The sequence below is a fragment of the Drosophila yakuba genome, chromosome 3L (assembly GCF_016746365.2).
Source record: "Drosophila yakuba strain Tai18E2 chromosome 3L, Prin_Dyak_Tai18E2_2.1, whole genome shotgun sequence".
NCBI lineage: Eukaryota > Metazoa > Arthropoda > Insecta > Diptera > Drosophilidae > Drosophila > Drosophila yakuba.
Window position 1 is genome coordinate 14,692,868 of NC_052529.2, and position 22,122 is coordinate 14,714,989.

At 41.3% G+C, this 22,122-nt stretch overlaps 3 protein-coding genes across 7 annotated transcripts in view; 1 reads left to right on the top strand and 2 right to left on the bottom strand.

Moving 5' to 3' along the window:
* The window catches only part of LOC6534098 (serine-rich adhesin for platelets), a 112,762-nt gene extending 93,496 nt beyond the window's left edge, over positions 1 to 19,266 (bottom strand). For 3 of the 4 annotated variants that reach the window (XM_015194952.3, XM_039374541.1, XM_039374540.2), the window contains exons 1-2: positions 19,131 to 19,266; positions 928 to 3,303 (exon numbers count right to left, since the gene is read on the bottom strand). In XM_015194952.3, coding sequence (XP_015050438.1) covers positions 928 to 3,281 — 2,354 coding nt within the window. In that variant the 5' untranslated portion in view covers positions 3,282 to 3,303; positions 19,131 to 19,266. Of the gene's footprint in view, positions 1 to 86; positions 172 to 927; positions 3,304 to 19,130 lie in introns of those variants that run through there. The other variant, XM_015194953.3, reaches the window with a different exon arrangement.
* On the top strand, positions 7,905 to 8,675 carry LOC6534100. The gene has a single exon (XM_002094750.4). The coding sequence runs from the start codon at positions 7,989 to 7,991 to the stop codon at positions 8,508 to 8,510; it is 522 nt and encodes a 173-aa protein (XP_002094786.1). The 5' UTR covers positions 7,905 to 7,988; the 3' UTR covers positions 8,511 to 8,675.
* Positions 9,875 to 19,208, bottom strand: LOC6534101 (trypsin-1). Of its 2 annotated transcripts, XM_039374543.2 has the most exons (4): positions 19,131 to 19,208; positions 11,319 to 11,580; positions 10,200 to 10,768; positions 9,875 to 10,126 (listed from the first exon to the last, which is right to left on the bottom strand). In XM_039374543.2, the coding sequence occupies exons 1-4, from the start codon at positions 19,206 to 19,208 to the stop codon at positions 9,953 to 9,955; spliced, it is 1,083 nt and encodes a 360-aa protein (XP_039230477.1). In that variant the 3' UTR covers positions 9,875 to 9,952. The 2 variants fall into 2 exon arrangements, with proteins under 2 accessions (XP_039230477.1, XP_002094787.1); XM_002094751.3 differs by lacking the exon at positions 19,131 to 19,208 and having other exon boundaries at positions 11,319 to 11,751.
* Positions 19,267 to 22,122: the final 2,856 nt, after the last annotated feature.

The window sequence follows — 22,122 nt, forward strand, 5'->3', positions numbered from 1 at the left end:
AAGTACATAGAAAAAGAACCTCAGTAATGACAATTACGCTTCTTATCGCTGCGGTAGATATGCTAATTGACTTGTTGCCATCACACCTGCTAAGCAAAACGTCAATAGAGACAGGTTCGATCAGTTCCGAACCTTCGCCCAACGCTACCAAAATCACACTGATAGCTTTTTTCCTATTGCCATTCCGCCTTATCGGCTGATTGAAGCCATTCTTATCAGTGTTTTAGTAAACACACCGGCATTTTGTCTTATCAGCCTTTGTTTTTTATTTGCTCCTTTTCTTTTTTATTTCTGTGGGGAGTTACCTCTTTACCCGTTTACCCTGCTGACTGCTTTCGCTACTCGCTTTGCACCACATTTTTCTAAAATCATGTACATATAGAAAAGTCCCCTTACTATGCACACTTGAACTTGCATCTAGATCTAATCCATTGACTTGACCACTGCACAATACCATGTTTTAGAAGAAGTCCAAGTTTTCATTAATATAAAAAAGAATTTTCTTATTTTAAATAAAGTTATTTTATTTTATATTATTTAACGAACTAGGCCATGCGTAAGCAGCATATTTTTGGTTTACTGCCTAATGGCATTTCGCCAGTGGTATTTGCAAATATCTAAGCCATATAATAAAAGTGACTGATTAGAACGACTAGACATATTTCCTTCCCAACCTGACATTAATGAACTAGTTTTTTGTTGGCCATTTACTTGAATAGAAATGCATCATTATTATTGATACAATTAATTGACAATTTTATAAAAAAATAGCATTCAATTTCAATATTTCTACCCTCGATTTTATATAATCCGAAACTTTTAATTTGATTTTACTATACAAATCTGCACAGCCAAAGAAGTTAGCTTATAGACACTTTGATACCTAATCTAATCCCCCGACTGACACTTTCAAAACCAATTACTCACCCGTTTGTTAGGGACTGGGGTTCCAGGGAGGAGAACTCCTCCTCGACCTCGCCGATGGTGGGCAGCATGTTCGAGTGCCAGAACATGTTGAAGTAGGCCTCCGAGGGACCGGGGCCATTTATCAGCTCCGGAGGTCCCAGCTTCTCGCCATCCTCGCATATGTACTCCCGGTTGGCGGCATCCAGATCATCCTCGTCCTCCTCCCCGCTGCTGGAACTGGAATAGCAGGTGGTGGTATTGGTGTCATCGGCGATCTTCATGCATTTCCCAACGACCAATGGCGGTGGAGACTCCCGAGAGAGATCAGCGGCCTCAGCAGCGGCGGCGGCCAAGAGCGCTGTTATGCTATTGTGGGTCTTGAGCGAATCACCGTCCTTATCCTTATCCTTATCCTTGTCATTCTCCTGACTGTGCACCAGGTCAAATAAGCTGGGTAGTTTGTCTTCGTCCTGGGTCTTGCTCTCGTACGTCTGGATCTTGAAGCGTATCTCTCGATTGCTGGTGGGAGATGGAGTGCCCACTGGAGTGGATCGTGGTGTGGGTGGGCTCTGCTTGAACGTCTGCATACTCAGTTTGGGTATCTGTTGAGGTGGAGTGGTTGGAAGTGCCTGCAGCTTGGGTATTTGGGTTTTCTGAAGCGATTGAACTCGCTCTGGTGGCTTGGGCTTTGGTCCCTTTGGCGATCTGCCACTATTTCCACTGCTATTGCTGCCAATCGAACTGACGCTCTCCAAGGAGTTGGAGCTTCTGGAGTTGCCATTCAGAAGCACTGGGATAAAGGTCCTTTCTGGAGCCTCTGCCGAGTTCGCTCGCTGCAAAGGAGGTCTGGGACTCGACTCCTTCGACTTACTCCTGTACAAGTTCAGTTTCAGATCCGTTTCGGATTTCTGCTTCTGCAACAGCCGTGGTATATTTGAACAGAGTGGTGTGCCATTCAAAGTGGGTGATACGGGCTTGGGCACAGTTTTTTGTGGTGTAGGGGTACTGACTACGGGTATGCGAGATTTGCTTTGTGGCGTTTGCTGTTTGGGGTTTGGCAACTGCAACCTGATCTCGCCCTCGGTTTTGGCCCTCGAGAACTTGGCCTTAGGTATTTTGGTAGCACTGATGGGAGACTCCTTGAGTTCGTTTGTGGGTGTTTTGGGAGAATCAGCCTTGTCATTGGTGGGCGTTTTGGGCTCCTCCAATGTGGGAACCCGTGGCGGAGTCACCTCAATGGGCAGCTTAGTTGGTGTGGGAATCTTTCGTGGCATGGGTATGATCGATCGCTTCTTTGGTTCCACGGTGGCCAATTGGACTCTGGGTTTTGGTGTCGGCGTCGTTTCCGGACTCCTTAGCTCCACATTCTCGTATAGATTGACCTTCTCCGTTTTGAACTCCACATTTTCGTAGTTGTTGCCAGGAATGAGCAACTTGGGATGACCTCCCTGGATGTTCTCCAAGGGCAGAAACTCCTGCTCGAGAAGGGTGAAAGGTTGCAAAACCTTGGCCAGCTCATGACCATTCAGACTGCTGTCCGAGGAGTAATTGGAGCCCATAGAGAACTTGTCGATGACGGTGGAAATTGTGCTGGCGGTATCATCCGACTCGGAGCCCGCCTTGATGGATTCGGTGAGAAGATTCAGGTAGTACTCCGCATCCGGTGGTGGTGTCAGTGGCTTCTCAATGACCAACTGGGCCTGGTTCTCTTTGGAGTTTTGTGGTCGCACCAGCTTCCTTGGCGGCACTGGTGGTGGCGGCGGTGGTTGGGCATTCAGAGTGATCGAAAGCTGCTCCTGCTGCTGTGGATCCTCTTCGCTGGGCGGCTTCTGTCCGTGGCCATTTCGCACCACCAGCTGGATGGCCACGTTGTCTTTGAGGCCGCGAACGCAATCGATACGCGTCAATTCCCGCACATCCCGACCATCGATACTGACGATCTCATCGCCCTCGCGCAGATTACCCCAGCTGGTGGCCACTTTGGAGGCAGGACTGTCGGCGGCACAGGATTGTATGTACAGTTTTTGGATGAGTTCTGTGCTTCTGGTGCCTCCCTGAAACTTGAGGCCAAAACCGAGACGTTCTCCCGGTAATCTGAACACTGTGACATCCTCTATTTGCTCCTCCATTGTTGGATTTGATTCACCATCAACTTCCTTGTCCTGTTTTCGCTGTTGAAGTAACTCCATCTCGTTAATGGTCAGCACTGTGATGAACGAGGAGTCCTCCGCCACGGAGCTTTGACGCTTGACTAGCTTCTTGAGGCGATCCTTCGAGTTCGACGTCGGGTCGTCCACTTCCACTACCGTTATGTAGTCATCATTAATGGTTGCTGTCTTCGCTGTCGTGCCATTCGCTGTTGCTGTGGAGGCCATTGTAGCAGTGTTGATTTAAAGTCTGTAGGAACATAAGAAAAAAAAAATATTATTATTTTATATTAGCCAAAATTTTGTTTGTGTGAACTTATAACATTATTTGTAATAAAAGTACAAATTTAAGACGACATGAGGATGTTTGATCTTGATAGTGAGATACTTTGGTTTTGATCTCTACTAAAGCTTTTTGTAAGAAACGTTGTTGAAAATGTTGGTGTAACCACGGATTTGAACCATTATACATGATCGTAGCTAGTGCTTCTTTATAACCACGACTTCTACGTGTAGATAAGTGAATTGAAAGTTTTTAAAGGTAATGTATAAAAAGGCAATGTAGAAAACATATAGATATACATACATACATATGTATGAATATTAGGTTTAATTATTATGTAAAAAGCTTAAAAAAGGGTTCTTGTTTTTATTTAAAATATATAACAAATGTAAAAAATTAAGTGATACAAATTTTAAATAATTTAAAGCAATACGAATATTTAACTTTAATTTCCTAAAATTTAAGGTAAGGAAGCAACTTTAACTAAAATTTTAAAGTGCGCTCTAAGCCCTCCTTCCATAATTCTTCTTCTGCTGCTCACTCATCTAACTAATGGCTCTTGGTCCCTCGGTTTCGTGATATTTCTTTCGGCGTTTTTCTTTCGCTGCCATGTTCCACTGTCAACAGAGTTGGAAAAATTTTTATTTATGCACTTTGTAGCGCCAAAATTCTCCGGCGGCACCTGTCAGTCAACACTCGGGATAGCACAAACAGTTAGGGTGCCCCGGGGGCCAGGGGAGCAAACAAAGGAGCGGAATCTGGGTGGGGATTCGCCTTCTGGATGGACACTGGCGGCTGACTGACAGCCACTGACCATGGACATGCACAGAGAACAATTTTGGGGAAAGGGGTTTCCTTGACTAAAAATTAAAGTAGGATTAGAGTAGCTAAGCTTGTTTCGTTAATAAAGTCCTTTGTAGAATCTTTCTTGTATCTTCTTGTATCTTTCTTTTATCTTTTTGTATCTTCCTTGTATCTTCTAGTTAATACCTTTTTGTTTAACATTTACTCTGATCCTTAGAATTACAACTATTATTACAATTGGCAAATATTATTATTAATACACAAATATTATGTTTCACAGTGCGAAACACCAAAGTTCAATCTACGATATAATTCAAGATGAAATTGTGGCATGCAGTTATTACAAAAAATATAAAAAATGCATCTTCACAAAGAGTGGGAACTCTTCTAACATTCTAACTAATTTTTCCTTAGTGGAGGAGCAAACAAAATGACCAAATGGGGCTGAGCCGAGGAAAGTTGAGAGATGGGAGTGGAAAAATCAGGAACCGAGGCACCGAGGAACTGCGCCAGACGAATGCCAGTCAAAGTCGCTGCTGACTGACACAGTTTGCCATTTTCGAGGAGGAAGCTGTTTGACCAGTACATGAAGGACCGGGGAAAACGTGGTGAAGGGGAGAGGGGGGTATATGGGGGTACAGGGGGAAAAGCCGGGCAATTGGTAAGTGCTCGCTGTCTAATTGAAGTCAAGTGCGTTACTCTGAGCCACTTCTATCCAACGGATGCCCAATCAAATTCGTTTCGCACCAAAGCCAAACCAACTTTGACATTATGCAGCACAAATTGTGTGCAATTTTCAGTTGAAAGAGGAATGCCAAAGAAAAAGAGAGGAGAAATATATATTTCACAGCTCAAAGCAAAAAAAAAAAAAAATAAAAAAAACTGGCTCAATGAGGGCTCCAAACCTCCAGCCCAAGCTGTCTGCCACATCGTCTAAAGGTAACAATTTATATAATGAAACTGATTTCAAATTTGTGATGTTCGGAGATGCGGGGAAGGAGGAACTGACTCGACTCGTTTGCCATCCCGGTACATTTCTCGTTCCTGCTCCCGACATTGGTAATTACCGGGCACCGGCCAAAACAACAGTTATAGCCACGTTAAAAAATACGTAAAAAAAAATGAGACACTGATAAGTAAGGATGGGCCCAGAAGTCCGCAGCAAAACCAACAAAAGTCGAAAGCCTTAGGTTTCCGGGTGTAGACAAAGAATGCCCCGAGGGAAAATGACCAAGAAAATGCATTAAATTGACTACGTTTGACTCTCTAAAATTGGTATTCAGAAAATGTAGCAAACTCAAACTTAAAGTCAGCGATATTCTCTTCAAAAAGGGTATACAACTTCGTGAACGAGAACGGTAGCGGTAAAACTACAGTAAATTGAAACAAGTTTAAGAACTGAACCGACCAGTGTCGTGGTTATTGGTCACCTGTCCACCGAGAAAGAGCTCCATCGAATGCTTTTCGATTACTCTCCCCCAAAAAATGTACCCCTTTTGCGGGCGAGGGGCTTCTTTTTCAGGAATGAAAAGGGGAAGGAGTTGCTTCATGATTCGGCAACTTTCTTGCAACCTCTGCAACTGGTGGAGAGAAAAACCCGTCGCTAAATCATCTGCTCAGAGCCGCAAAAATAAAAAGGAAAAAAGCTGAAATAAAACCCACCTGACTGCCTGACTTTGTGTGGGAGTCTGTGGTGCAAGATTTTTGCGGTGGCTTTGAAAATTGTTTGGAATTTTCCCCCCACCGTTTTGCCACACGTTGATTCCTTCTTTTTGTTTGATAAAAAGAAAGTTGACATAAATTGTTTTGTATGGTGTGTTTTTTTTTCTTTTTTTGCGAATTTGAGGTAGGAAAACAGAAAAATTTGCGGTTGCCTTTTTTTGGTCGCACACACAGGAAGGAAACAAGCGAGTTTTTGGCAAGTTTGTTGTGGGATCTTTTGGTTTTAAGTTTTCTTTTCATTTCTTTTGGTGTTGCATTTTGAAAGTTCGTGAAACAAGTTAATCGCCTCCGTCTTTGTCTTGATTTTATGGTAAGTTCGGATGCGGTTAGTTTCGAGTGACAAGGGAGTGATAAGTGGGCTGGCAGTTGATTAAGCTATTTCTCGGACTTATATAATGTTAAAGTGGTAGTTTGGCAACTAAATTAGATAATTTACTCCCAAGCTCTGATATTGTTGTATTTTAGTAAACATTAAATAAAATTTATTGTGGATATCAGGTTCATGCAATTTATTTTAGCCCTTGTAACATAAATAAATGGACAACTTAAATGGCGAAATAATATTTAATTAAGACTCGTACCAATTTATTTTCCTTATTCTATAATAAGCTGATTTTAGTACCTTATAATACTTTATTTAATTGAGGTTTCCCTTTAAGCAAGTCTGTTCCCATTTAAATCCATCTAAATCATTTTTCTCATTAGACTCAACAACTACTTATCGCATTAGAAATCTCATTTGAAATTTCTTATCAGCTTACCCAAAGCAAAGGATTTGTTGTGATAATGCTACTTTCCCTGCCAAGTTCCCATATTAGGCATAATAACCTTAACGTAAAGGCACTTCCCATTTCCCCTGATTCGATTTCATTAACAAATTTGCCCGCTGTGCTTGGAAAAATATGCTTTAAATGCATTTAATTAAAAACATTTATGCAAATTGCAAGCGCTGGCCATTAAAACAGCAACAAAAAGCGAGTGCAACGCTGAACAATGAAGGCAGTGCAGTGTGGGCTTCCCCTCCTTCCCGGTTTTCAGCAGAGTTTCACACCATTTGCTATGCGACTGACCGCAGTTTTCCCGCCCCCTGGGTTTTCCCCCTCCCCGCATTTCCACCCCATCCCCTGGCGGCTACTCTTTCTTGCTCATTATCTTGGCTGGGGCAAATTATGGGAAACTAGCGCAACAGTTTTTTTTCCCCACCTTCCCCGTTGGAAAAAAGTCAATGCTTATGCTAATTTCTTTCGCGGCGGCACTTCCTTTGTCCCCCGACTTCCTACCCACCACCTCACCCACCACCTCACCCCGCTCCTCACCCCGTTTCGAATGCATTTTAATTGCACTTTTTCCTGCCGCTCCGCAAGAAACTAATAACTGGCAATTTATTAAAATGTTTTGCGGTTTAGCAGCAAAGTGCCGCGTTGATGCAGCCAACACTCGTGTCTTGTACAATTTTGGACATTTGTTTTTATTCCATAAAAAAATGGTAAAAAAAAATATAAAACAAAATGAAAATATAGAAAGGAAGCGCTAACAAAGTGGCAGGAGAATAAGCCAAGAAATGGATTTTGGCTATGCCAAATGCGTTAAGCGAGGCGTGAAAATTTCTCTACCCAACTCGCTGGCGATTTATGTGAGAATTATGTTAAATTAGCCAGCGAAGCGTGCGGTGCGACGATGCCCCTCCTCAAAACCCTCTTCATTTCAAAGCAGACTAACAAATCTGATAAATTCATCAAAACCAACAGAAAAAACCTAAGAAATTTGAAGGCAAACAACTTGGCTTCAAGTGGAGTAAGTGTAAACTAGTTCATTTTCTGGGAAACTAATTTGAAAAGATGGTTTCACAGACAATGGCATTACCTGATTAGTATCTTATTATGATCTCTCGTTTTGTATTAGTTAACTGTAATCACTTGGGTTAGTTAATGTTGCTCTAAAGTGCAACAACATGATTAAGGATCATGAAAACTAAACAATAACCATCTCAACAAAATGGTTGTTTGGTTTGCTTAATATTTCAGTCACAATGTCGTTTCAAATCAAACTGATTTCAAATCGTTGCTTTTTGAGCTTTCAAAAATTGTTGAAAAGAAATAACCTGCATACAGAAGAACTATCAGGAGATGAGCCAAACGGTAGAGCCCTGCGATGAATCGGATCCGCGACGAGAATCAAGATCAAACCCGGAGGACGAGGATGGCAGATGTACCTTAGATGGCCTCCTCTTGCATATGTTTCATTTACTAGAGGACCTGGAGCTGCTACACACGCAGGTGAATAAGGAGTCATCTAGAGCTCAGTTACTCCTGGCCAGAGTAAGATTGCACCAGAGTGCTCTGCGAATTCCAGCAGAAGCCCAATTGCCCAGAGGGCGACCCTACAAGGCTCTCACTCGCGTTGTGGAGGAGAGGAGCTCCTGGGGAAAGGTTTTCAAGATCATCCGACTGCCTGTCAACCCGATCCTGGGATATCTCCGACCTGTGAGGAACATATTTGGCTCTCTGGTGCCAGATAACTTGCGAATCGCGAATCGGCATTGGGAACACTGCCTGGATCTTATAGTTGAATGTGCCAACATCAAAAGAGAACTCCAATCGACGATTATCTTCATAGAGAAGCTGCGATACTTTCTTAATCAGAGGTAATGATCTCAGCTCGGAAGCCGAATTCTAAGCTAAAAGTAATACGAAAATAAAGAAAACAAAACACTTGATATTTTCTATGGTGGTTTTAATAATCATTATAAGCCATTTCATTGTTACAATGTCAGGCATTGTTTACAACATAATTAAACGAGTTCAGCTCTGTAATTCACTTCTGTATATCTTGCCACATCTTTAGTTTCGTTCTTTTGCCTACAACAAGTAAGTTAAACCAGAAATAGTAAGTCTCGCATAAAGGTTGATCTATGTAAATTAGCTAAGCAGCGGCATTTTCATGAATATTACTACACAACTCTTTCCTGATGGCACGTTTTTAATTAAGATAAATTGCGCTGTTCCCTGAACTCCACACACATTTCCCCCTTTGCTCGCCCCCTTGAGTTGCTTCTCGATAACCCTTGCAATGCTCGGCATCAATTATAGTCTAGTTAAAAATAAAATCAAATGCCAGAGCAGCCAGCATTGACAACATTGTCGATTCGGTGGCTAGCCAGCCGCCCCTTCTGGGCGCCCTGCCCCGCCACGCCCCCTTTTCTGTAGCGAAGTCGTGGCGGCGGCAATTATGCGGCATTTTCTTTGGCCCCTAGCCACAAACGAGTTTCTTTCCGCGGAGAGATATCTCTGTTTCGCCGTATTTCTGCGACATGCAGCGGCAACTACAACAAAATACCAGAAATAACTTGAAAATCCATTAAACAACTGTCGGCCACAAGTCGGCCTGCCCGGCCAAAAGGGATAAAGATAAAGGTTTTGTCAACTCCGCGATTCGCAGGACAGTTCTTGTTTTTCTAGTGGAGCCTTGACAAGTGATAACAATGTGTCAGGCGATGTCGACGCAAAACGTCCTTGGCTTCGATTCGATTTTCGATTTTCGATTTTCGCTCAGCAAACTTCAACTTCAACTTCAGCTTTAGCTCTGACTTCGGGTTTTATTGATTTCTGCAAAATAAAGTCGCGGGGCAAAAAGTGAAAGGCCACCGCTAGGGTTTCCATAACCTGTTTCCACAAAATATTTGTACAATTTGTATTTCTTTTGCACTAAGAAAGTAAAACCAGCTGTCGATTGAGGGAGTTGCGTGGGTCACACGCGCTCCAATGCCCCAAACGAAATACATAAACCCGACTCCGCGATCGAGAAAGAGAACTGGATTTCTATGTGATCGTGGGCTGTTGCGGTAGAAATGCATAAAGTTACTCCACTTCCGATGGTAAAATGTATATTAAGCCAATCAATCGAGTGGCAAAAGAAACTACTGTCTTGAGTATAAAATGTAATGTGAAATCTTACGATCTTCTAAGTCATTCCATCCAAAAACTTTTAGGCAAACGCGCATTTGAGAAAGGTTATTAAATATTATTTTAATTAGCTTCAATTGCAAATAATTTAAGGCATGGTAAAATAAATAATTATTGTTAAACACGGACTAATTAACGCAGTAGCAAGAGTCCCTTGTGTTGACTGCTATCCACTCCAAATAGCGAGACACTCGAGTGTAGACACCCGGAGCATCGGGCTTGGCACATCCGTAGCCAAAGGACACAACTCCAGCCAAGCGGAAGATGCGATCCCTGACGATCAAGGGACCACCGCTGTCGCCCTGGAAAGGTGGTTCCCAAAAAGAGTAATCATTTCCAAACAGTAAAAAACATTTGGAGTAGCTCCAAACCCACCTGACAAGCATCCCGCCCGCCGGTTTTCACATAGCCGGCACACAACATGGAGTCCACGATCATGGTCTTGTACGAGGTGGCCCGGCACTGGGCATTGGTGATGATGGGCACCACCACCTCCTGCAGGACACTGGAGGTGGAGCCACCCTCCTGACTCAAGCCCCAGCCCGCCACAATGGCCTTCTGGAAGTCGAAATTCTGCAGCCAGTTGCTGGGCAAGCAGGCTGGACGCATGGTGTCCACCAGCGGAATGGGCTGATCCAGACGCAGGAGGGCTATGTCGTGGACCAGGCTCACCGGATCGTAGCCCACGTGGGCATGGGCGAAGGCCACCGACCGCGTGACTCCCAGGTGGGTGGAGCTCCTGTCCAGCTGCAACAGTCTAACGGACACGCCCCTCATGTCCATGCCGTGGACGCAGTGGGCGGCCGTCAGGACATAGCGATCGTTGATCAAAGTTCCGCCGCAGAACAGGAAGGTACCGCGGATGATCTGCGCAATCCACGGATATTTATTCGTCCGCACTCGGGTGCCGCCCACAATGCGATTCACATTCGGAACACCGCAGGCTGCAAGAGGATTGAAATTGGGATTCGATGTGGTGGTCTTTGGTGGTCTCTCAGCCAGGGAGTGAAAACGAGGGACAACTATCCGGATGTTAAACTATCTAATTGATCTACAAAAATGTTTGCTTTCTTTAGATGAGCGATATAAATATTTCACAAAAATATGAAAGCATTGAAAAGTTTTCGGTATATGAATACATCTTCATACTTCATACACATCTTTATACTTTTATCTAATATATTTAATCTAATCTTGCCTAAGCACTCAGTTAACTTTAATTGAATCACAGTGTTTGTTATGATGCTTTAATATGCCCATGGTAATGAATGCCTAATCGTGTGGCAATTGTTTCATCGATTTGGCCAATAGATTACACCAAGGCGTAAAGAAATGAAGTCGTTGACTGTGCTCACAACACGTTTCACAGTTGCAATGCGTTTCCCGATAGGCGTACAATGACCGATTCAAATTCGCAATTATTAGCCGGAGATTAGCCGGGATCGTTTCATTCCCTGGCTGGCTTCGATTGGCACTACAATTTGCCCAACTCACTGCAGCTGGCACAGCGATTAACGCGAAACGCCTTGGCACCGCCGCCTTCGAGGGGAAAAGTCGCGGATGAGGATGGCGATCCGAGGGAGGTGGAGGAGTCTGCATCCGAGGGAGTTTCACTGGCCACGCCCAAGACATTCGATAAGATTTGCTGCTTATGGCCCTCAATCAGATCGTCAATGAAGTCGGACTGAACTCCGGGCGGTGGGCCGGCACTGGAAGTCGTAGATCCATTGACTGGCAGAGGTGGCAATCGCGCTGGCTTCGGATAGAAATAAGGTATAGAAGAAGGTACCTGATAATTATAGACGGCCCAGCTTCGATCGCAGATCGAAATGAGAGCAAGAAGGAGTAGAGGAAGAACTGGCGGATTGAGTTTCATATTCGCGGCGAACCGACCGAATCGCTTAGCAAACGCAAACTGATGGGCTGCCCTAGCCATTTAACTGTTCTTATAGCGCAGCTCAACAGATCCATCTTAATATTCATATACTTAATAGTATACGCAAAAAAACATTAACAACTTAATGAAGCTCTTAGGCTGTCCATCAAACTATTTTATCAGCCAAATTTCTTTGCATATTCCAAATCTTCAATCGAAAGCCCTTTATCACCACTCGACCTAGTTCCACAAAGTAGATCCGAACCCATTTGTCAATAAATCTGGCAAATATATATTTTTTTTTAGCATTTTACCACCGCCGAACTTTGATGTCTACGACGCGATTCCGTGTTTTGTCTTTATCAAAATTTTATGTTAATAGTCAGATCCGCTTTCTTTTCGTGCGAAATAGAATAAAATACCGCCGCTTTGGGTTATAAATCTTGTGGAGCACTCAAATTTCTGGATTGATATCGCATATGAGATTTATAACTTTTGTTCTGATTTCGCACTGACCCATTAATAAATTTCTTGTTTCAGAGAAATTGCGAATTGGGTTTTACCCAGAAAGGAGCTCAATTAAATCCGAATCCAACTAAAGGTTGATGAGAACATTTAAGGTTAAACCGCATGTGTGGTGTAGAAATATTATTCTGATTGCTTCGTAATTACAAGTCATCAAAGAGTGCTGACCACATTTGCTTGTGGGGCTAACAAAGGTTAATTCTGTTTACTCAAACTGTGTAGATCATGTGAAGAGAATTTTAAAGCTGAGTGTAAAATCGATTAAGTTGCTACTTTTATTCGTGTTGAAAGGTGAAATTTCCTTTCCGAAACCAATAAATTTTCGTATCAAACCTATTTTCTTTTCAACCAACATCACAGCGGAAGTGTTCGTGAACGCCCATAAATCTGAAATTATTCGACAGACCCGAAAAAGATTTCCTCAAACGAAAGTAAATTGACTTCCCCAAATCAAAAGCCTAACAAGAGGTCCATAAAAACGTACGTCCCACAACACGAGATATTCTTAAGCCGATCGCGGGGAAAATAGAAAGTAAAAAGAACTCTCAAGTAAATTGGGTCAAACTAATGAAGATGCCGATAAAGATGCGTATAATCGAAAAGCGAGCCGGAGGACTGGAAATACTTGTAAATGGGTTGATGTTCATAATCTGTCCGCTTGTTGAACCAACAGCCAAAACCAACACCAACACCAAACACCCGATCTCTGATCGCCAACAACAAAAATGACACAAGGTGTACAAAAAACCAGGCTCAGACTTCGACTTCCACTTTGACTTCTACCGACTTCGACTTGGGATCTGACCTCCGGAGAAAGAGCTTCCAAGTATTTGGGTCAGACGAAGAAGTGAGGCGTTAGCTTGGAGGCATTGAATAGATGAGATGATGACACCAAAGCACAAGCCACAGACTCACGCACACAACGCCAGAAAGAAAGTATCTTTAATTTATTTATTTATATGCAGGCCGCTAGAATCAATGAGAAGAAAGTTCTTCCAAGCCACTCCAGCATCCCAGAAGAAACGAGTTTCTCTCTCTCTTCGGATCGGTCCAACTCTCTTCCACTCAGAACCAAACTTGACTCGACTTTGAGCCGCATCTCTATAGCATTCATTCAATAAGTCTGCAGGTAGGTGCCTCCTCATTGAGTGAAGCTAATTCGGAAAAAGTTTAATTTCCGTCTAGTTATAGACCATAGACATGCCGAATTACAAGCAATGGCAATGTATTGGATCGTAAACATAAATAACAGATTATCCAATAAATTCAAGCACCTAATGGTGTTTGCTTGGCCGTTAAAATTTGTAAGTTAATTGGCAGGTATAAACATGGCTGAGTATGTCATAATATTTTATGCGAAATAACGTTTATTATATATTTTTTTATTAATTTTTTTCTGCAGAAAATCGTAATTGCTTGTTTTGTATATTTTTACTAGATCTAAGGGTATTGAAACTTTGTTATTTTGCAAAACTTACTGCAACTGATCCTATCCCATATTTTTCTGGTACGAGCCAAGTAAAGATCTGGCTATTTATGGCCAAGAGCTGTTGCCGCGTTGCAGTTGTTGGTCAAACGTTCCACTTGCATTAAACTGGGTCACTTGCGGCAGTCGAGAAGATGCAGCAAGCCAAGTGAGTTGAATAAGAGTCTATATAGGCAGAACCACCTCATGTGCAGCTTTCTTAAAACGTTCTTTAAGCCTGACCAAAAATAAATTAAAACTCATTTACTTAGTGCCAAGCCAGAAAGGCGATCTTCAAATGCGTTGTGGCTTTTGTGTGTTGCATGTTTGGCATGTGCTTGTCGTACAAATTTGTTAGCAATTATCGCATTTTTTTCAGTTGGTTTGTGGTTATTGTATTTTGTTAGTTAGCCAGCTATTTGTTGCTTTATTTTAATGATTGTCACCAGAGCCTTGAGCAACTTTCTCAGGCTTTATTAAGTTTCACCCGTGGACAGCTCTACGATTTTGCTTATGACTTTTCGGAATCGCTTTTGGAATTGTTTGCCATCTGTGGAGTTTCTGCGCATCGTGCATTGCATTTAATTGAATTGTAAGTGAAGGTATGATAAATGATTATAGCCAACAATTTTAATGTTTTTTTAATATCCATTTTTTCTGGATTTTGTGGCACAAGACAAATTGCAGAGTTTCACTGGATATTTCCAATAAATTTAAATGTCACCTTCCTTCATAATTATTATTTTTTTTGCGACTTTCAGTTTATTCCATACTCAAAACAAAAAGAATAATAATAAATGATCTGGTCTATATAGCCCAGTACGAAGTTTCTTGCTTAAGTCTTTTGTTTTTATTATTTTTATAATTATTTTCATTTTTCTTTATATAGACTCAAAATTATTTACGTTGGAGTTAATAAAAAATTTAACAAATTCCTAGATCGCCATATAATTTTCCAAAAATACCATAAACAAGTTTTTTGCTCAAGTCTTTTGTTTTCTCAAGGCGCCGTTCGTTCGTTTTCAACGTGACTCAAAATAAATCATATAATATAAGAGTAGGATAGGAAAAAATCAAATATCATTGTGGGCCACCTTCAACTTCGTTTGACATTTGAAAGTAACCGACAGCAAACGACATAGAAATATGCAAAAACGAGTTTGCAAAAATGAACGCCAGTCGACAAAGTCACTCTCAATTTTCACGAGCTCTTCATTTGTTTATGGAAAGCCACGCAGCCACTCATTGCTCAATTTAAATGAAATATAATGTGAATAGCGAACAAAAAATCCTAAATTCAACTTCAAACTGGTTGAGGCTGTTGACTTTATCAGACTGGGGGCTCCATTTACGGGCCACAAAAAGTCGTTACTCGTATTACCCGCCACCGTCCAACGCCTTTTGTGGGTTCTACAAAAGCGGCCAAAACCCCCGCAGCCCCCCAAAAGTCCCCATCCTTCTGGTGGGTGTTTTGTGTATGTGCCACGCAATTGTGCGGTGAGGTAATTAATAAGCCAACAACAAGCCAATTGAAACCGAACGTTGCGTCTTGTTGCACCTCTACACACTGAGCCTTCTCATACAGAGTGTCGAACTCGGGCCGGGCATACTAAGTAGCCGCCGATAGTTGGCTCACTTGGCTCGGTTTGCCACGGTTTGCCACGACTTGGTTTGGTTCAGTTCGGCTTTGTTTCATTACTGACCATACCCAAGATGAGTTTCGGTTAGCTGTCGTAGGGCTTCAGTGTTTCAGAGCCTTTCGCAAGTGCAATGGCACCGATTCAAACACAAAAGTCAATGCAAGCGAGCCAAAAAGTACAAACTGCAGGAATCGTGTTTCAGCAATGAAGGGTTTTAGCTGTAGCATTAGGGCTTCCAATAATTGCTCTATACGAATTTTTGAATTATGTATTATGTGTTTTCTTCTACCAAAAAAATTAAACTTTAGAAATTGATTCAAAATATATAAATATATTTTACACAAATGTTCCACTTATTCTGCACTTCTCGTAATTCATAAAAATCCAATAAATCTTCTCCGGATTCCATTGAGATCATCCTAGAACCTCCAAACATTCCATGCCAATTCTTTTAGTACTTGCTGTGCTGTATGCTGGCAATCCGAAAACACACTTCATGGTGTTTGGAGTTTGCAGATTGGCGAGGCCACAGCTTAGAGACCAGACTCGATAGTAGACCCCATACCTAGGCAATATTTCAGAAACGGCAACTGCAACTTCAGGTTGTCTAACAATTTTAACCCAGTTTTGTTGCTATCTTTTTTTTTTCGTTTCGTTTTCTTGCTTTCCACATTCTTGTAGGAGCCATAAACAAGTTTTTTTCTTGGCCCGAGCCGATGAAAAAATGGCTGGAACATAGAAGCAGTAACGAAACAGAGTTTGGTGCGCAAATTGCAAATAGCAAATAGCAAATAGCAGCTAGCAAGCAGCAAATTGAAATTGAAGCTAATGAAAAGGCCAAGTGGCGTGGAAGAGGCAGAGGAAGCAATTGCCACATTGATCAAGTTACAAATCGGCCCTCTGCGAAAGAGGATGTGTGTGGTCAAGCATTACGGTTGGGAAATGGGGGTCAATAGGGATTTACGGTTAGACATGCGAGGCGGCTAAGTAGGTGCGGAAATTGCCGGCCATTGGTAATGAGACCACTGGACGATTAACTATCGTCTTCTGATGACTCCGCATCGTATGTATGCCCCGGCGCACTCTATTCCCGTGCGGATGATGCTCCATCGATGGTCAAGAGTGGGTCAGCAAGTGGGCAAGATGGGCTGACTGCAAATGGGGACGAGGCTTGTCACGTTGGTTACAGTTATTGGAAGCGGTTCACTTTCCGGACACTCAAGCCGCTAGCCTCACAAAGTGTTATCAATTATACTGCAATTTGTTCGGGAATGCTCAGGAATGTCGAGCAGAGAATAGAACTGTGAACAGTGAAAAATGTAGATCAAAGTGCATACCGTGAAAGCCTAAAAATCAAGGCAAAACTAAATTATATTGGAAATTAGTTGGTTTGTTTGGTTCAGCTTTTTTGAGACATCAGAATATTAAAATTGATAAAATATTTTTATTAAGATATATTTCTAGTTTATTCTTGCAAATATATTAAAGTAATATTAACATCACAGTAGATCAGTTCAACTTGATTTTGCACAAAACTGACTCATGATAACTGGTTCCACTTCCAATTCCACACCCACATTCCTTAAAGCGAAGTGACATAATACAGAAATTCAGAGAGCAGAAATAAAACCCCAAAATACCCATATTAGCGAGTTTTATGATTTTCCAACCATTACTTTTTGGCACTCTCAAGTCAACTTTAAATAAAAGCCATTCACAAAAACTGGTCAACTAAACACCGCTCTATCACGTCTTTGGCTCTGGTAAGAAGTGCGGCGAAAAGGGGTCCAACTTTTGTTAATGCCTTAGTGTAAAATATATTTGATGCGACCATTCGAAAGTTCAGTGACCTTCGTTCCAGCTACTTGGGCAGTTTTCTACCGCCGCACGTCTGATTGTTCTACACTTGTTGTTCAGTAGTTTCGGCTTAGTTTTTTCCTCTCCGGCGGCTATTTACACGGTGTCAACTCACTCCAAAGTCACACATTATTCCAAGTCATGATCTGGAGGTACTAACTGCACTGAGAGAAATAACAAACATTTGACCATTAAAAATATAGTTAAATATACCCATAAGGTTTGACCTGAATATAAAATACAAATTTTTGTAAAGTGACTAGGAATTTTATATGAAAAACATTCAAGGAAATGTAATATTTTAATATGTTGAATGATTGTAATTTTCATTGTTCAAGGACAATTTTCAAAATAAATCATATATTTTAAGCAGCATTCTTTTTTATCTTTATTTAAAAATATCATTTGTTAATGTTACATTTTTTTTTTAGTGCAGTGCTAAGGGAACTCCAAACAAAGTTGTGGAGAAAAGGTATGAATGTGCTTTGCGGATGAGACTCCCGTAATGACGTATTATATTAACTTGGCTTGCACCTGCCAGCTGACTAACTGTTCCGCGGCTCGTGGTCTCGTTTACTTGAATGCCCTTCTGCGTAATTTTCACACATAAAGAACTCGTAAAAATGTTTCATAAACATTAAAAAGTCAAATTTATGATCTCCTTTTTTTACGTTCTTTTCGCCATGACTTGGTTTAGGTGAAATGCTTAACGGTTCCGCATCTTTGCTGTGGGGCAAAAGAATCTTGGAGAAAGAAAGCCAAAGAATGGCGAACGGTATTGATTGGCTTTAGAATTCTTTGCTCTAGGCCAGAACTAAAGATCTGCCCTAATGGCATATTAATTGACCAACAAATTTGTGGACTTTATATGGGTAATAATGTGCCTGAGTCTGCCGGTTTCATCAGATGTTGATAGATGTGTTTCTTGATGGCCCTTGATGGTTGACACAATTATCGATACTTAATCATAACCTTGAAAATGGTGATGGCATTTAGCAATATTTTTATTTTTGACCATAATTAAGATTTCAGTTGTACCTCAGGGCCCAAAAGCTTGATTGATTTCAAATATATAAAACTTTAATTGGAATTGGCAATTGATCTCCATATGTTATCGTCAGCTAGAAAAGTTACTCTGGATCTTATTCAACTATCTATATAGATTTAACTTTAAATGTAATACAAAAATGCAATACAAAAAGTCTTAATATTTTTCTCTACCTGCTACGGGCTTCCAAAACGGCAAAGACTTATCAAAAACTTTAGCTCACGTTCATCTCTTCATCTTCATCGCCAGCAATTAATCTGCCTACGTTTTGTAAATAGCCAGCTTAAGACTCAACTAATTGCCTGCCATACTTCATTTAATTTTGTAAAATATCTTGTCCGAAAAACGAAGCAATTACAAATTATACGAAAAAGCGCGGTACGACGGGGCGTTCGTTCCACTTGAGAAGTGTTGAGCTCCAATTAGCGGCAGACAATTGGCAATAAGCCGGCTACTCGCAGATCTTATATTTTATTTTAGCCAAAACATCAACAATGGCAACCTTGACATTGGCAGCAAACTCGTGGGGGAAAAGATGCGCAGCGAGTTGGAAAGTTAACAACAAGGGCAAAGGCTCGTCGAATGTTGAATGAACTAAACAAAAACGGTTAACTGATTAAATATTTGAACGTGCCCGTATTGCATGCCAAAATATGCAAAAACCAAAGAAAGATATCACAACTGTAAATAAACATATCGGGAAGCCGAGACGAGTTGTGAAAAATGAATCAGCGAACAAGTTTCAGGTTGAGAATATCTTTTAGATGCGAGATGAGCTCACTGCCCAGGGCGGCGAATGCCGTTAATAGACATCGCAAACGAGTTAACAAATGGATATGCAAAAATAAATAAAAACTAAAACGGGCACAAAATATTAAAATCAATTTGATCTTACCTTTTTCGTTGTCTGATGAGCGGATTCAGTTTGTTCGGTTGATTTTTGGTCACTTGCACAGATGGCAAATAAAAACATTTGCAGATTTTAACAAAACACTTATTTTGATTTATTTTATATTTGCTGGCATGAATCACTTCAGTTTCATTAGTTTATCGCACTGAAAATCAGGTGGAACTTCTGGTTAGAGTTTTGAAAGCTTTCCCTTTACCCAATCCCACTGCGATCAATAAAATGATATTTTTCATCGCTCCTGCGGTTTCACTTCGGGCTAGATGGAAAAGCATTTACCCATCTTGAGGTCTTCTTTTTACATTTGGCTTTTCCAACCAGTCATAAGTCAGGCCAAGACTTTCAATTAAGCGGCTTAGAGACAAACAACGGCAAACGAAAATCGTGTATGTCGGCGGGTAATACTCGTAGAGAAAAGATGCTTATGAGCCGTATGTAAAGAGTATCTATGTATCTTTCCGACTTCTTTCTCTTTGGTAAAAGTGTAAAAATTACGCTACGACTTGCGCTTTCACAAAACTAACAAAAAAGCCAAGCGGAGATTTTTCTTCTTTCCGTCGTTGATTTATGCATTGCGTTTGCGATGAGGATGAGGATGAAAAGATACGTAGATACATTGCTTGGAAAACATCCACACACGACTCGAACGGCAGGGCAACTGACTGATTTCGGGTACTCCTATACCTCAAGTTCCGGGTTGAATGCGCAAAAAAACACACTCACTAGGTTTTGCATTTTTTATTTGTACGTTTGCTTAAATTTAAATTGCAGTTCGATTTAAAATAAATTAAAGTACACGCACAGTTGCGCAGCAACAATGGAAAACCAATGTGTGTGAAAGTACAAGAAGCAACGTGGAAAACATCGCCCATTTGGAAACGGAAAATTGTCAACGCACATTGAACTTGACAGACGAAAGAGAGCGCCTCTCTAGCTCCTCTCTAAAGAAGGAAAGAGACGGGGAGAGTGTGCGGCACATGCCTCAATTTACAGTTAAGCGCGGCAGACATCCACAAGATGCAAAACTCCAAAGATACTTTCGGCCAGCGGAATGCGAATCGCGGACGGCAAACTGCGAATTGCACTTGCCGCGGCAACTTTTTCATCCGAGCACGAAAAAACAACGATCTGCACGCGGAAAAATTTGTGATTTCCAAACGAACTAAGGTACAATTACAAAAAAGATATCTCAGATTTAGATATAAACAAAAATTTAGAAATTGTTAATTTATAAGAAAAGCTAAGAGCGCGTTTTTAAGTCCTCCTACTTTGATGAAGTTGAAGAGGTAGCTCTACCTTACATTTTATATTTGGAAGCAATTTCTTGCAGTGCAACAACAAAAAGTGAAGGGGCCCCAAAGCAAACGTCACCGAATCCCTTCCCCTCCCCTGCTCCCCCTTACGACCGATCCTTCCTCGAGTATCTATGTGTGTGCCTCAAAAGATCAGAGTGTGTTTGTGGCGTCTCGTTTGTTGATGCGGTGGCTAATGGCTGCATATATGTATATATATTCGTTTGCGAAAAAATAAAGAAATATATGGACAAGGCCTGTCTAGTCATAGCGGTACTTTGAGTGGGCCCTCAAACGGGTGGAAAAAGGGGGACAGGGGAGCATATTGGGGCAGCTAATGACTTGGCGCCCAACTGAAGGAAGTTGCCAATTCTTGTTGCTGGTTAACTAGTCGCAACTGGTGTTGATTAGTTTTTCTATCCATTTTGCTTTTAATGGGCAGTGAAATTCCGTGAATTGTTTAAACAAGAGCTAATAAATCTCAGGCCTATGACGAATTAATAGAAAAGTTGAACCTCTATGAAAATTGGTAGACTAACTTCTTGGAACCAGTTTATTATGAATGAAAAATCACATTAAATATAGAATAGGCAAACTGGATTCCAGATAATATAAATATTTAAAATTTAAAATAAAAGAATAAAAATAAGCATTAAAATGAACAGTTCAGTTTTCCCGATGAGCTATTGGCATGTTATTTATCGCTTATAGAAATGAGATAATCTTATGAGATCACTTGTAATGTTTATCGTTGATTTAAGCAATTAAGAAGTGTAATTTAAGCGGTCATTAGTTTATGACATTTTATGGCATATTTAAACATATTTGTAAGAAGTTAAGCATATTTTCCTCATAAAGAAATATTAGGTTATTATATTATTATATATTCATATATCGCTCAATTTAATATCCCATTTTCTATCACTTGTCGATTCTCCTAAATCAAACTTTCTTTTCCGCTTGTAAAAAATGCACACTCTCTTGATGGCTTTTCGATTTATGCTTCCTCCACTCGAACTAAACCCAAATCGATCAGTTTATCGCATCCACATCCACTCTCAAGCTTTCAAAACTTATCCACAATCAATTTACTCAAACACTTTGCCGTAATCTCTGTTTCAGATCCAGCTCCAGTTGTTAGCAGACCGTTACACAAAATCACTAACACAAAACACTTGGCAGAGCAGCTCTCCTTACGTTTAACTTTAATTACTCAATTATTTGCCTGATTTTGTTGTTTTCCACTTCTTAAGTTGGAAATTAGCCGCGAAGTACGCAGAGCCAAAGCTTTGGCCAACTGATTAGAGCGAGCGGGGGGCGGCGGGGGGCACCACGACGGTCATATCGGATCTCGGATCTCGGATCGAATGGGAATAAACTATATACTCGTATCGAACTACTACAGCGCGCGTGTGCGAACGCGCTACGAACCAAACTCAAACTGACGACCGAACTCCACTGCACGGCAATCCACGAGCGAGCAAACACAGCCACCGCAAACACATCCAAAAGCACGAGCAAAAGCAAAGACAGCGGCAAAGAAAAGAAAGAAGCGCAAAGACAATCGAAAACCAGACTCAAAGCTCAGCAAAAGAGAGCCACAGAAAACCAGCTGATCTGAGCTTTCTCCCTTAACAGTCCACTTATAGCCTTTGTAGAACTCAGAATCCTTAAACTGGTGATCTATG

Coding starts and splice junctions, on each gene's coding strand:
- LOC6534101 (XM_002094751.3), bottom strand. CDS start 11,700: ATGAAACTCAATCCGCCAGTTCTTCCTCTACTCCTTCTTGCTCTCATT. Junction 10,769..11,318: donor TAATCGCTGTGCCAGCTGCA/GTGAGTTGGGCA, acceptor ATCCTCTTGCAG/CCTGCGGTGTTCCGAATGTG. Junction 10,127..10,199: donor GCGGGCGGGATGCTTGTCAG/GTGGGTTTGGAG, acceptor CCACCTTTCCAG/GGCGACAGCGGTGGTCCCTT.
- LOC6534100 (XM_002094750.4), top strand. CDS start 7,989: ATGAGCCAAACGGTAGAGCCCTGCGATGAATCGGATCCGCGACGAGAA.